General features: G+C 40.5%; 1 protein-coding gene across 2 annotated transcripts in view; it reads left to right on the plus strand.

Moving 5' to 3' along the window:
- The first annotated feature begins 27 nt into the window (after positions 1 to 27).
- The window catches only part of rtn4ip1 (reticulon 4 interacting protein 1), a 29,731-nt gene continuing 13,488 nt past the window's right edge, over positions 28 to 16,270 (plus strand). For both annotated transcript variants that reach the window (XM_017707783.2, XM_017707782.2), the window contains exons 1-7: positions 28 to 686; positions 3,803 to 3,954; positions 7,682 to 7,750; positions 9,567 to 9,691; positions 11,263 to 11,311; positions 11,550 to 11,686; positions 12,820 to 13,003. In XM_017707783.2, coding sequence (XP_017563272.1) covers positions 404 to 686; positions 3,803 to 3,954; positions 7,682 to 7,750; positions 9,567 to 9,691; positions 11,263 to 11,311; positions 11,550 to 11,686; positions 12,820 to 13,003 — 999 coding nt within the window. In that variant the 5' untranslated portion in view covers positions 28 to 403. The remainder of the gene's footprint in view (positions 687 to 3,802; positions 3,955 to 7,681; positions 7,751 to 9,566; positions 9,692 to 11,262; positions 11,312 to 11,549; positions 11,687 to 12,819; positions 13,004 to 16,270) is intronic.

The following is a 16,270-nucleotide window of genomic DNA, read 5'->3' on the forward strand; positions in this document are numbered from 1 at the left end:
CGGAGCCGCTCTCTGATTGGCCGAGTCGCCGGTGACGCTGGCGGGTCAGTCGAGTTGACTTTGCGCTGTGTGGAAAGTCGAAGCAGGCTAGCTGCTGTTTTCTCTCTTTATTTTGAGATAAAACAACAAGTGCGCACGTTTTGACGTTTCAAGGTCGACACAGTGTGACGTTAACTAACGAAACACCACCAAAGCGCAGAACCTTCCTGGACGAATCCGCCCCAGCGGTCACCGTTTAGCTCTGAGGCTAATGAGTTAGCGTTAGCTCAGTCGGCTAAGCTAAAGTGAAAGCGAGCTGTGGTCGGGATGTCCCGTCACCTGGCCGGCGGGGTCTGAGGCACTGAGATGGTCGTGTTTCTCCGCGAATGTCGAGCAGCTTAGCGAAGGTTTGAGTGCAGCAGTGATGTTCAGAAAGGTGGTGTGCGCCCGGTGGTTCAGCCTCCATAAGCTGTCCTGGGCTGGCGGCTCTCTAAAGCCCGCCCTGGTAAAGGATGGAAGTCTCAGGACACTCAGCACTTCAGCCAGAAGAAGCACAGTAATGCAAGCCTGGGTCATAGATAAATATGGCAATAACAGCGTGTTGAGATATACCAAAAATGCCTCATTCCCAATTATTCACTACCCAAACGAGGTCATTGTGAAAGTCAATGCAGCTGGCCTCAACCCCCTTGACATAAACATGAGGGGTAAGTGGGAGTTTCTTGTTCTAGAGATGGGCAATATTTATCGGTATTGTGATAAATTATATGACTATGACATTCTGAGCATATCGTGTATTTTATATATATATATATATATACACACACACACACACACTCACACACTACTCACAAAAAGTTCGGGATATTTGGCTTTTGGGTGAAATTTCAGGATGAACCTAAAATGCTCTCTAACCTTTGCAGGTGAACTTAATGTGACCTTCTCTAAACTTTTGAATGCACATGTCCAGATGTTCAATGTTTCAGTACTTTGTGCACAACTTGCTGTTCTCTAACAAGGAGCTTAACAGCAAGGTGGAGGTGGTGGTGGTGTTACGGTGTGAGCAGGTGTGTCTAGTCACTACAGAACTGCCCTACACTTTGTGAATAGTACAGTGACCCAGTGGCCCAAAGTACTGAAAAACATCATTAATCCAGTCATTGTGCCTCTGAATTAACAACACAGGCCTAATTTCATCTTCATGGACGACAGCGCTCCACCTCATCGAGGTCGCATCATTAGGGAACGGCTGCTGGAGACTGGGGCAACTCAAATGGAGTGGCCTGCACTTTCTCCAGACATGAATCCCATAGAAAAACTATGGGATCAGCTGAGTCGCCGTGTAAAGGCTTGTAACTCCGTACCCCAGAATCTCAATGACCTGAGGGCCGCTCTTCAAGAAGACTGGGACGCCGCGCCTCAGCAGACAACGAGTCGACTTGCAGCAGGAGATGTCGTTGTCAAGCTGTAATTGATGCTCAAGGGCACATGAAGGACGTTATTGAGACGTTGAGATGTTTTGTTGGGGTACTGCTGTTGGCTTTTGTTTCAGTAAATTGTTTGAGATGAGGAAATCACCACTGCATGCTTCTACTAAAATCCCCACTTTCGTGATATAATGTCGGTGCAGCTTGAACTTTTTCCATAAATTTCACCCGAAAGCCAAATATCCCTAATTTTTTGTGAGTAGTGTACATATGTTTGTATATGTTTATATATATTGTGACACAGCGTGTATTCCTGAAGTGTTATGATATTACATTTTGCCATATCGCCCACCTCTTTATTGTTCAAGTTGTTTACTGTGTGTCTCATTTTAAATGGGTATTTTGGCCAAAATAAAAAGAACTAACCATTGTTACATCTGTTGTGAAGATGCCTACTTGCATCCTATAATAGTGCTACAATTGTATGAGAGTTTAAAGACTAGAAAATGTTTTTTTTACTAGCTGGCTTATGCAGAAGTATGCCAGGTGGCTGACATTGCTGCTAGGAAGCTGAAAATCACATTAGCTTTTACATTGGTGCCATTATTTATTGCCTTAGGGAGGGGTCCCAGTGACGTATTTGCGTATGAATATTTGCATGTTGGATATTTTAGTGATAGAACACTGATGGAATAACAAAAGTAAAGGAAATCCTGACCTGGGTGGGGGGTTTGGGGTTGGCAGTGCTGCTCTATATTATACTACATGACAAAATGAATAACTTGTTAAATGCCTGTTCAGGATAAAATGACCCTTCATTTATATTTTTAGTGTTACCATAGTGTTGGGCTGTGCAGAGGATATACGGTCTGCTTAGGGATTGCATGGTTTTGATGCATACCTCCTAATTATTGAGCACCCACTGCTAACAGGCGGATAAAATTAGGCTCGCAGTCTTGATAGACAAACACTTTAAGCATGGTGCCGTCATAGGATGCCAACTCTGCCACCAGTCAGTTTAACATTTAACATTTCTCAACGTAAAATAGCAAAGAACTTTTGCTTTTCATCGTCTATGGTGCCTAATATCATTAAAAGATGAATATAATCTGGAGAAATCTCTGTATGTAAGGGAAAAGGCCAAAAAACAGTATACACTGGCCATGAATTTTGCGCCCTCAGGTGGCAGTGCATTAAAAACAGACATGAGTCTGCAGTGGAAGTCGCCGCATGAGCTCAGTTCTCAGACGCTGCATCCACACATGTAAGTTAAGACTGTAAGATGCAAAGAAGAAACTACATAAACAGGGTCCAGAAGCACTACTGCCTTCTCTGGGCCTAATCCCATTTAAAATGGACTGAGGCGAAGTGGAAAAGTGTCCTGTGGTCCGACAAACTAGAATTTGAATTCTGTGGGGAAATCATGGACACTGTGTCCTCCGGGCTAAAGACCACTCAGCTTGTTATCAGTGCACATTTCAAAAGCCAGTATTCATGATGGTTTAGGGGGGCATTAGTGCAGATGGCGTGGGTGACGTGCTCATCTGTGAAGGCAACATTAATGTTGAACGATATATACATGTTTTGGCAACATCTGCTGCCATCCAGACGACGTCTTTTTCAGGGAAGGCCTTCATTATTTCAGCAAAACGATGTCAAACCACATTCTGCATGTATTACAACGGCACTACTCTGTATTAAAAGAGTCCGGGTGCTGAGCTGTCCTGCCTGCAGTCCAGACCTGTCACCACTGAAAACATTTGCCACATTATGAAATGAAAAATATGAGAAAAGAGACCCCAAACTGATGAGCAGCTGAAAACCGACATCAAACAGCAACGAGAAAGCATTTAAATTTCAAAACTACAGCAGTGTCTCCTCAGTGTTGTTAAAAGAAGAGGTGATGAAACACAGTGGCCAATATGACCCTGACCCTGTCCCAAGTTTTTTGGAGCACGCTGTTGGCGTTAAATTCAAAATAGAGACATATTTTTCAAAAAACAATAAAATTTCTCACTTTCAACATTTAATATGTTGTCTCCGTAGTATTTTCCTTAAAACCAAGGTTTACATGATTTGTATAACATTGCATCCTATTTTTATTTACATTCTCAGTTTTACCACTTTGCAACTTGTGTCCCAATACATTTGTCCATGTCGCTGCTGTCGGAAGAAAACCTTGCATCTCCAAATGGTAACTTTACAGGAGAAGGAAAAAACACTTCACTTTCAGTGTGAGTCAATGATGCACATCTGTAGGGATACCCTGTTTGTGCTGGACAAAGTCGGAATATGGAAGTGCTGAGTCTGCGGACTGGATGGAGGGTTTTATTTCCTTAGGCCTGTGTTCAGATTCTTTGCTTGACCAAGTGTTTCCTTTTTCTCTCCTCTGACAGGTGGCTATGGGGCTGCAACCCTGGCCATGAAGCGTGACCCTCTGAGCATCAACAAAGCAGGCAGCGAGTTTCCCCTGATCCTGGGTCGTGATGTATCTGGGGTGATTATGGAGTGTGGGCTGGACGTGTCCTACTTCAAGCCAGGAGATGAGGTAAAGCACTAGGGAGAGCTGTGCTGTGTCCGAAATGCTCCACCAAATCACAGCACCCTACATTTGAAAATCTGGACCACTATATAGAACGGGATTACAGGGAACAGAGTTTTTCATGGTAGTAAACTATTTCGGACACTGACCTCAGATTTAATTACATAAACAGTGCAGCTGGACTAGAATTTACTGAATGTTCCAAAAAAACAGACTAGAGTACACTGGGTGTGCACTGCTCCTTGTGGAATGTTTGATGTTTTTAGACAGCACTACAGAATAGGACCCCAAAATACTGGGCGAGTAAACTGGACACAGTTTCGGACACAGCACTAGGATAGGATGAAGAAAGAATAACTCCAAAGGCCTCCACAGTTGACCCTATACCCTGCCTGACCAATATGAAGAAGTTGGGACCAATTCGGATGCTGATTTTAAAGGAATGATTCTGGGAAAATTCAAATGTAGATCATCAGCTCAGATATGTTTGGTGTCCAAATTTTCCTTTGGTTGGGTGCTGTTGATATGAGGCTAACATTGTTAACTAATGCACCCAAATCCTTTCTGTAAATACATCCCCAAAACGTCTCTCAACTTGCTCAAACCACATGCAGCTCTCTATTAGACTTGTCGATGTGATTTAGGGCACAAGTGGAGTTAGAACTCAGCACAATACCTGCCTGCAGTGACCAGGTGGACAGTGACCATATCGACAAGTCTGCACAATCTTAATGAAGAGCTTGACGCAGTACGAGAGACGTTTTGGCTTGTATTGGTATGAAAAGAGTTGGGTGCCTTCTAAGATTTGGAAGCAACATTAGCCTCGTAGCTGGGGTAAGCATTCGTTTAAGGACCTAATCGTTCCATTAACTGATATTATTGGCTAATACCATTTACAACAACCCCATTTTCAAAAAAATTAGGACGCTGTGGAGAAAGTAAATTAAAATAGAATGCAATGATATGCAAATCATTTAAACCACATTTTTAAAGGAAAATACTACAAAGACAAAATATCAAATGTTGAAACTGGGAAATTGTATTGTTTTTTTAAAACACTGACGGTGGCGGTGGTGTGTTTTGTGCTGGTACGAGTGGATCAGACACAGCAGTGCTGCTGGAGTTTTTAAACAGTGTGTCCACTCACTGTCCACTCTTTTAGACACTCCTACCTTGTTGGTCCACCTTGTAGATGTAAAGTCAGAGACGACAGCTCATCTGCTGCTGCACAGTTTGTGTTGGTCATCCTCTAGTCCTTCATCAGTGGTCACAGGACGCTGCTGGCTGGATATTTTTGGTTGGTGGACTATTCTCAGTCCAGCAGTGACACTGAGGTGTTTAAAAGCTCCAGCAGCACTGCTGTATCTGATCCACTCAGACCAGCACAACACACACTAACACAGCACCATCACCATGTCGGTGCTGAGAATGACCCACCACTCAAACAGTACCTGCTCTGTGAGGGTCCATGGGGGTCCTGACCTCTGAAGAACAGGGTAACAGAGTATCAGAGAAACAGATGGACTACAGTCTGTAACTGTAGAACTACAAAGTGCAGCTATACAGTAAGTGGAGCTGATAAAGTGGACAGTGAGTGTAGAAACGAGGAGGTGGTCAGAATGTTATGTCTAATCAGTGCACTATTCAGAATGTTAAACAATTAGAGAAACAGTCGACAGTTTAGCTCTATTCCAAAAAGTCTTCCAAAGAATTAGAAATGGTTTGTGTTTACGCTTAAAAATTCCACCATAACCCATTGCATTGTATTGGAGTTAGGATGGTGTATTAGTGAAGTGCTACCGCCTCTTTCTAGTCCACTTTGCTTTCCTAATCCTAGAGCCGGGTGAATGTAGAGCAGGTCAAAATCTCTTTAAGGCGTCTCCAGGCATCTCTCAGCTGGGCAGGGCGTGCGCTCTTAGTGTCACAGTGGAGGGTAACCTGATTTAAAGGAATGGGAACTGATGAAATAAAGGGCAAAAGCTATCCTTTACCACAGACACACACACACAGTAGTGTTGGGTGTCCAGTATCTGGGTGTGTGGAACTAAATGGAGTTAGTGTGACTGGATATCCAGCGCAAATGCATGCAGAGAAGTTTACATTAGTGCACTAGTTTTTGGGCACTGTTGTTACTCTCTGAGTAAAGGCTTTGAAAAGAAAAGGAAGTAGGCTTAGTTTTCCCCTCACACACGATTTGATTGCATCGCTGATTAGCTAATGATCTGACTCTGGGTGTGGGGCTGCCTGTGGAATTAGAGCTTTCTGTGCTGCTGTGTTTCTTGTCAATATGTAAAAGATGCACAATGCTGCCTTTATCATTGGACGCACTTTGATGTTTTTCAAGCAGCTTGGTAAGTGCACATTATAGATTTGTTATGTCAGAGTAATGATTAAATATTGTTAAAGTGTAAATGATATTCCTGTTTTCTTGCTCAGAAGGGTAGTTAATGACAAACAAAAAACTGAATTTTCAGCTTTATTAGATCTTGTTCTTTCCGTATCATACAGTATCATGCAAACGTTAGTATCCTAGTACCGCTGCTCTGTAGGCAACCCAGCCGTCTTCAGTGATAATAGAGGAGGGGAAAGTTCAGCTCCTCACTGCTGAGCTTCAGTTACGTTTAGGGCATCATACGCCTTCAAAGAGGGGGGCAGTTATTTATCATCACCCACCCCTAATTCTTTGGTGATACGAAGCTGAAGTCAGATATTCACCAGATTCTTGTTGGAATTTTCCTGTTCCACCTTAAACGGTGCAGCAGTTACGTTCTGGTGCTGCAAGCGTCAGAACTGCTGGGCTATTTAAGGTGGAACGGGAAAGTTGGCTAGCTAGCTACCAAGTATGTTATTAGCGATTTTTATGCTTGTTATAAAGAAAACAACCAAAATACTCTGAAACTTCAACTAAGATAAAACAGTGATTATTGTATTTTTTGTAACAGAGAAAATTCTTATATTTGTGGGTTTACATTTTACATTTATGGCATTTGGCAGACGCTCTTATCCAGATCGACTTACAATTTGATCATTTTACACAGGCAGGCCAAGGCCGTGTTAGGAGTCTTGCCCAAGGACTCTTATTGGTATAGTGTAGGGTGTTTGCCCAGGTGGGGATTGAACCCCAATCTACAGTGTAGAAGGCAGAGGTGTTACCCACTACACTAACCAACCACTTTGGTCACTCGCGCAGCCGTCTTGCTGGTTTTTCTTTATTTCTCATTACACTGTTTTTAGTGAGCCTCAGTTTGGACGGCCATATAGCCCTAACACTTCACCCTACCCCTCTATCTCAACTAAAATTGGGACACCCTCCCCCTGGATGTGAACGTGTAAAACAGAGGGCTAAGTGGTAGGGACAAGGGGTGACAGTATTTAAAAGTATAGCTGTTGTGTCAATAAAGTTAACATTTTATCAAAAAACTGAGCAAAAAATTGCCTAGAGCGGAAATGAAAGAAGATCCAATCACACTATGACTTACAATGAACCCAGTAACAAAAGGTGTGAATATACAATATGAATTTCCTTTTTGTCCCATGTGATCAGTGGTGTGGTGTTGTCTCTGGGATTAAGTTGTGGTCTTTTGATGAGGTCCCAGTGGTTTCAGGGGTGTAAACACTAACGAAACAAGTTCATAGCGGGTCCCGCACACTCCACTGGCCATGCAGCGCTGCCTCCAAGATGAAATGTGAGCTGATGGAGTCCTAACGTGTTTCTGTTTGTTTTGTCTTCCAGGTGTGGGCTGCTATTCCTCCCTGGAAGCAGGGCAGTCTGGCAGAGTTTGTGGTGCTCAGTGCTAATGAGGTAACACCCAGTAAAACAACAAAAGTGTATGCTTAGGTTGTTTACATAGCCTGTGTCCAGGAAGTATATGTACAGAGTCAGTGACACAACCGTGTCCATATGCATTCATTGTATTATATATTATAAAGTGGATTGTACCAGTTCTAAAGCAGATTGAATCAGCTATATTAAGAGTGAGACACACTTGATAAATACTGTTACACATACAGCACTGTGCCAAAGTCAGAAACCGCCCTTCATTTATGTAATTCCCAGTCAAAATGGCCATTAAGTACAAGGTATCTATATTTCAGCATCAGGGAATAAGCAGAATACATTCAACAGAAAATTACATGAAAGTCTCAACGGCTAAATATGTGTAATTTGTCAGTATTTATTGTGTCCTTACCTTTTATTGCTGCTTCTATTCTTTTCAAAAGTTTTTAAAGAAAACTGCAGGGATATTTTTCCAAGTAATCTGAAACACATAGTAATATTTAGGTGTGGACCCTGGGGTGGTCAGTACATTGTTCTGAGAACATCAGCAGCTTCTTTTTTTGATTTCTTTGTTTTAGTCTATTTTCATTGCTCATTAAGGGCTTCTTAACAGTTGCACATCCTTTCAGACCCATAGCATTCTGTTGTCTTCTCACAGTGGAAGGATGGACAGAAAAACAGTAGATTGTTTTCAGGTTTTAAGCTTAATTTTCTCGTCTCTCCTTAAAAAATGGAAGCTGCGGCAGAACTTGCAGGTGGTCCCATTTTATATGTATGTTTTAATGAGTTTTGGAAACTCCTGTTTCTGTGTTTATGTATTATCTCTTCAGAAATATATCGCTGCTGTTGGAAGAAAACCTCGTATCTTCGGTTTTGTCGTTTTTCTGTTTTTGACATAATTTTAAAAATACCTGTTGTTTATTACTTTTTTATGTAGGTTTAATGAAAAATCGACCAAAAGAAACGGCCCAAAATGACTTACAAAAAATTCTGGTTCCATTGACTTACATTAAAAGTAAAGCAGGTTTTTTCCTTCTCCTGTAAAGTTACCATTTTGGAAATATGAGGTTTTCTCTCGACAACAGCGACATCCTGGTTAGTGTAGTGGTTAACACCTTTGTCTTCTACAGTGTAGATTGTGGTTCAGTCCCCCACCAGGGCAAGCACCCTACACTATACCAATGAGTCCTTGGGCAAGACTCCTAACACCACCAGGGTCTACCTGTGTAAAATGATCAAATTGTAAGTCGCTGTGGATAAGAGCGTTTGCCAAATGCCATAAAATGTAAATGTAATTACTTTTAATTACTTTTAATTTATGTCCATTTTATCTGGAGATTAAATAAATCAATGATCACTTACTTTTGCCCAGTAATTACACCAACTGAATTCTTTTTTTAATGCAAGTTATTTTAAAAAATTAGCTGTTCCTACAATAGTGTTTGATTATGTTGCCAGCATCAATGCAATTATTGTAATAATGATGGAGCTGTTTCTTAATTATTTGTTGAGAGTGCACCTTATAGTGGTTTTTCCACCTCTTCTACTAAGTTCCAGGGAGTGGGGGACTTCTTATTTTGTAGTTTTTTTAGACAAACCATAGTCCATGGCCTTTTGTCCTGCAGTCTTCTTAATAATGATCTCCTCTTTCGTGTGATCCTGTTCCAATTTAGAACCAATTACTGCATGCAAACAAAGGCTACAGTGTCCCGGGTTGCTGTTTTCCTTTAGAGACTATAATGGGTCACTGGCTGTTGTGTCCTCCTTTTTAATAAAAGATGACTGTTGATGTGCTGTATGTGAATGTTTGTGTGCATTTGTCTGTGTTTGTTTGGCTCAGGTGTCACACAAGCCCAAATCGCTGAGTCATGTGGATGCAGCGTCTCTCCCATACGTAGCCGCCACTGCCTGGTCTGCTCTCGTCAACACAGGTGGCCTCAACAAAGACAACAGTGCCAAAAAGCGGCAAGTGCCCAGACTCTCCCTGCCTAACTGTCATTTTTGTTTAGCCATTCACTCCATTACTTATTCCCTGATTGTCTGTGTCTCTTGGCCACACACATACACCACATGTCCTCAGTTCACCTACCCAAACACCAAAACACGTTTTTGTCTGCAGCTCTGGGCTATTCTATTGTGCCCATGTGCTCCCCCCACTCCCACCTACGTGGTACCACAGCCCTGTCTTTGATTTGCTTGATTTCTTCCACCTCATTATGTCAAAAAGAGCCGTAGCTAATGAAAGGCAGAGAGCCAAGCAACTCCCTGATGTAAGTGTCCTGAGAGACAGGAGGACCCAACACAGGAACATTCTCCCCCCCCAGTGTTCCTCAAGCCAGCTAAACAATTAGTGCTGCTCTGGCTCAGGGGACGCTGTCAGGATGGGCTTTAGTTAGGGGTCATTCAGTTTGGTGCTGGAATGAATAATCAGACAAAAATCTAATTGTTTCCCACAGTTCTTTGTCTGAAAGCTCAAAATATTAGTGTTCTTTAGTATTCATGTAGATACAGCAGTTTTTTGCCAGCAATAACTAACATCATGTTATTACTCAGTCTTAACTTTGTGTTTGTTAGTGGGAGAGAAAATATTTTATTGTAAAATGAATTTGATCAGTTTTTTTTTGTTTCTTGTAATTTTTGATATCAAAGTTGGCCTCACACTTGTTTATACAGAATAAAATTCAATGTTCGTGTAATTAATCTGACAATATAATTATATATTGGTATAATTGCGTAATAGTGACAGTAATAACTCTAGAGTTCTAAAAGTTAAGCATAAGATGTACTTTAATATATATATATATATATATATATATATATATATATATATATATATATATATATCTAACAAATAGTCAATGGAGTATTAGGTAGTGTTAGGTCGTTTCTTTTGGTCTATTCAGTATTGAATTTACAAACAACATATAAGACTGAGTATTTTCAAATTATGTCAAACTTATAAATATCTAAATGTGCGTGTGTGTGTGCATACACACACACATATATATATATATATATATATAACTTTACAGGAGAAGGAGAAAACATACTTTACAAACGATGTAAAGAGTAAAATTATGTCAAAAACTGAAAAATGCCAAAAATGGAGATACAAGGTTTTCTTCCGAAAGCAACGATAAATATACATAAAATAGAGAGAGAGAGAGCTCGATCTGTAAAGTTCAGTATTAGAAGTTGTTCTTCTTCTTCTTACGATCCAAGCAATGCCAAAGACATTCAATTATGTTGAAGTGTGGGCTCTGGGGTAACCAGTCCATATGGTACGTAAATTAAATTAAACTCTACTGTTTAACTGCCTTGCAATGGACTGCTGACCTGTCCAGGGTGCATCCTGCCTTCCGCATGATGACACCTGGGATAGGCTCCAGCACCCCCCGCAAGCCTGAAGGGAGAAGCAAAAATGTGTGTGTGTGTGTGTATGTGTTTGTGTTTGTGTGTGTGTGTGTGTGTGTGTGTATGTGTTTGTGTGTGTGTGCTGTTTAACTGAGTTTTTATTGCTCATTTTTCTAATGCAGTGTTCTCATCCTCGGAGGTTCAGGAGGAGTTGGAACCTTTGCCATACAGGTAACAGACAAATGTTTTGTCTCCTGTCAGCTAAGATTTGCTGTCCCTTCCAGGTTTTTTGTTTTGCATTGCTTTAACAAAAATGTTACAGAACTCATTCAGAGTAGGACTGGATAATGAAGTCACAGTCTTAAAATTTGAGCATCCAGTATTGAGAGAATGCCACATAATACAGCCTCGTTTAATAATTGCTAGTATGTTGCAGTTTTAAGTCAGACTCTGCTATATCGTTTTACAGATGCTGAAGTCATGGGGCGCACATGTAACAGTCACATGCTCTCAGAATGCTGAACACCTTGTAAGAGGTCTTGGAGCTGATGATGTTGTGGACTACACTGCAGGGCCTGTGGAGAGGAAGCTACACACTCTGGAAAAGTATGTTGAGCTCACAAAATGTGACTCAGAGCTTTACGTTTCACTGGGTTTGGTTTTCTGAAGTCAAGTCAGAGCAGGAGTGCTGGTATGTCTTATGATTTGATGAATCAAGCTGGATTATTTTGCCAGAGATGGTTCACTAATGTAATGTGAGGAAATGGACTGGCCGATTGGTACAGAATAGCCTGGATTGGAATGCTTTCATTTCAATATTTTCAGTATTGATTTAGGATCACTTGTTGTATGTCCGTATAATAATGCTCAAGAATATCTTTATTGTTGTAAGAACCTCTGCATAAACGGTGTTATTTATAGTGAGGTAAAAAACATCTGTTGTCCTGGTTTGCCTTGACTAAATTGACTGAAGCAGTAAGCTTTAGTCAGTAAGCAGTAATCCGCTTTGCAGTGAGCCTTATAACACCCTTACATATGACACAACCACTATAACGCATGGCCTCTCATCGCTTTGTTAAACAAAATGTTAAAACAATGGCCAAACATGAGGTATTCTTATGAGTAATGGTAATAAGGCCGATGTTGATCCTCTCTGTCTATAAGAAATTGGATAAAAGCGAGTAAACAGTGATAGTCTGTTACTTCACAAGTCAATAACTACTTTCATAAGAGATGAGCACAAATTAAATTACTTTTGGGAAAATGTTCAGTTTTTCCTGTGTTTTCAGTCATATGTAAAAGTTCTACATCTACAGTAAACATCTACAGATAATGCATTTATATGTGGCGTTTTTCTGTCAAGTTTAGTCTGTAATTTTCATCATAGGGACACTTCAACTATGAGCGCCAAAATGAGAAAAAAAATCCAAGAAATCACATTGTAGGATTTTTTAAGAATTTATTTGTAAATTATGGTGGAAAATAATTATTTGGTCACCCACAAACAAGCAAGATTTCTGGCTCTCACAGACAACCCCCCCCCCCCAAAGTCTTCCCTTTGAAGCCATATGATGCCCTAAATATGTAACTAAAGCCCTGCAGACTTACTTTTTTCTCTATTTTTCTTTCTCGCTCTCTCACTTTCTCGCTGTTTCTCCTGTTTCTTTCCCTGTCTTTGCTTCCTTTCTTGCTTTTTTTTCTCTTTTCTGATTTTTTTTTTCTCTTCCCTCTGCCCTCAGGTTTGATGTGATTCTGGATAATATTGGTGGAGAGACTGAACATTGGGCCCTAAGCTTACTCAAACCCTGGTGTGGTGCTAAGTACGTTACCTTGGTAACCCCCTTCCTGCGCAACACAGATCAACTGGGCCTTGCTGATGGAATGATGCAGACTGCTGTCACCGTAGCAACCAAAGCTCTGAAGGTAGCAACTGGCCCACGTTACAGTGCAGACGTTTTCCCTATTTGAAAGTCTATGTTGGATATGGATTCATAGTGGTGCTTTCAGGTCTGAGCTGAATGTGCTTGTGTGGTGTAAAGCGAGATAGCGATGAGGTAAACCACTCTTATGTTTTTCCTTGTACTGAGTTATGAAGGCAGCCTTTGACTCAAAGCTCCGCCGTCTCTAACTGTCATGTTCCCCACCACCCACCTCGTCACCACAAAATCCACAAAGTGTTCTTTCCGAGAAAACAGGCACTTTTCCTTCTTTACTTTTTCTTTCTATGGGACTGAATATATTCCTTTGCCGTTCACTAAGTACCCTGTTCCAGCTCTCTGCTTCAGCAGCGTCCAGGTTAAATATATTAATTATGAGATGTTTAGATTCAGCTCAGAGGGACCGTATGCTAAATCAGTTTGCTTGTATAACCAGTGAGTCAGACAGATGTTTTGGTCCTTAACATATCTGCCTAATACCTTTGACATTAAAATGTCTGCTCTGCTGGGAAACATTACATTACGTTTATTGCTCATACAGTTAAGTCGTTGGACCAGGGGGAGTTCAGTCTTTTGCATACACAGTCTGTCTGGCATTTGTAACATGATTTAGTTTTATCAACTGGCGAATTGCTCAATTAAAAAAACCTCAGCAAGTGTGTTTTATTGCCGGGAGCTTTTGATTGTTTTGAAGAAGAAGAAAAAACAGTTAAAAATATCAAAAATGTCTGGTTAACATTTATGATACTGCGTAAAGCTCCCATTAGTGTAATTTTAATAGAAGAAATCGGAACAATCACATTCTTTCAAAAGAGAACACCAGCATTTAGGAAGCATTATTTTTTAAACTTTATTAATACCTGCTTATATATCAGATACCCTCATACCGTAATATATATATTGGGAGATACTGTATTATAACAATGAATTTAGGGCTGCAAGTAACTAACTTGGGTCTGTAAATGGGTTAATCAGTCCATTATGACTTTGATTAATCGTTTCCGTGAAAAGGCAAAAGTGCATTTCTTACTTTTAAGCAGTAAAGCCACCTACCCTGTCCTCTAAATCATATTTGGGAAAAAATTAAAACAAAACAGAAGAACTTTTGAGGTTTTAACAACTAGACTCAAATGTGCATGCCAGACCATGTGCAGATGTCAAACATCTGTCCACACGAAACCATAGAAAACCCCACCTAGGAGAGCATTTTCCAAAAGCTTTGACAGCAGTGACCTAAAACACGGTCTTGTGTTGGTGGAAGACCAAAATGCAGAGAAAGAAAAGCTGTATTCAGAAAATACCTGCATGACTGTGGACTAGCAAGTCTTTATCAGTATAAAAGCAACCCTAATAACAGGAAAGTGTTTAAATTAAAATGCTGCTCATTTCTTCAGCCAAGGTTGCATGGTCTATTCGCCAGACTGTTCCATTTACTAACTTACTCACCATGCTTAGGTGCTGAAATGCTGTCATGCTTGATAAGCCCTGTTTTACACGATGTGCATAAAACTAATTTTAGATGATGCTGTATTTCTGATCTTTGGGTTAATGCATGACCCTGCACTGCAGTCTCTGCCCTCTGTATCTTTCCTGATGTATATGGGGATTGCAAATGTCACCAAGCCGGTTGATCGGTGGGATTTGTTACGAGCAGAGTTTTATCGAGCCCTGCTTGACTTTTATCTGTACCACTGAGCTCTTCTGAAGAAGCACTGCTTAATCAATAGTGAAACAAGAAATGAAAATGTCAAGTCCTAGTCCGTTGCACATCAGTGACAATCTCTCCCATGCAATAACAATTGGTGTATTGTGATGCCCACCCCTATTTCTAGCTTTTCCAGAAGTTCTGGTATTTGTGTGAAAGTGGGGGAGATGTTTCTGTAGGGGTTGCCCCACCTCAGAGCCTTCAGATGTTTTCACATGTTCAGTTCTGGTGAAGAGGTGAGCAATGCCTGTTATTATACAAACGAAGAGTGATTCAGTCTAATGGAGGTGTTGTGGGTGGAAAGAGAGAGTGGGGAAGACGCAGCAGGCTAAATTTACCTCCGGGGGGTTCTATGCACGCTGCCCTGACCGAGCACCTTTTATTTCAGAGCTCAAATCTGCACCCACCTGATGACGGTATGGTTTCCTCTGTGTGATTTGCTGAGAAAGGTACAGTGTCTCTTAAGACAGATAGTAAGCACCCACACACGTTTGCTGTAGTGTGAAGTCAGCTAGCCTGCAGATACAAAAGTAAATGATTCAGAAAAAAGGAAGATGGGCTGCAATGAATAGACCAACTCATTTAGTCAATTAGGTTTAACACCTGTAATATATGCATCACTCTCCAAAACTTCTGCCCTTGAAAAGGGTCCTTCTTTTACACTTCACACATCTGAGTCTTCTCTTAAATCAGCATTTGAAGAGCATTCATATAATATAGTGTTCATGAGATTCTGCATAGTTTCGTTCCAGTGTTGAGTCTGCATTTCACAGTGATTTTCACGATTATTCATACAATACACATAATGCGTGTAAAGCTTGGAATCACTTGTTCTATTAATAGTTGGTGTGATTTCTACAGGTCTGTTTATTTTGGACTCATTTAAAATGTCTTTTTTTATTAGTTACTTAATGTTTAGTTGAAATTTTACCCTAATAAAGTCAACCTGTACATGCATCTTCAATTGCTTTCATAATAATGAAAATAGTGATTCCACACTTTTGAACAACAGTGTATGTTATGATGCAGTGGAAGTGAGTGTTTCGGTATGATTGAGATCTTTGCCGAATTGATTCAAAGTTAGAGTTGAAAACACGTTTCAGACTTTTAACAGACTTTAGACTAAGATCCTTTGCTTTGAGTGACCCTGTAGCTTAATAATGTTTCTTTTAACACAACTAATGCTTGAACATTGCATTGTGTCACTACCAAAACGGTCATAACACTCCCAAAGCTTCACCACATGTTTCAGTAGTGATTACATCTTGTTTTGAGCTGAAACCAAACAAGCTTGCCAGTAAATGACTAGCAGACATAGGCTTTGAATGGTTGTACTCGCATAAATAGTTTAAAATTTAATTCAGTTAAAAATTTTTTTTAAATAATATCTTTTATCAGAATGCAAAATAGTGACTTGGCTGCAGAAAATATGAGAATCCTCAATGTTACACACAGATTTTCAAATTTACTTCATTTTTTCATACTTTTATTTCCTGCTCTAAAATGCAGGGGCATGGCTAAAATAAGACTCCGCCTGTGAACTAAAAC

This window comes from Pygocentrus nattereri, chromosome 10 (assembly GCF_015220715.1).
Source record: "Pygocentrus nattereri isolate fPygNat1 chromosome 10, fPygNat1.pri, whole genome shotgun sequence".
Classification (NCBI taxonomy): domain Eukaryota; kingdom Metazoa; phylum Chordata; class Actinopteri; order Characiformes; family Serrasalmidae; genus Pygocentrus; species Pygocentrus nattereri.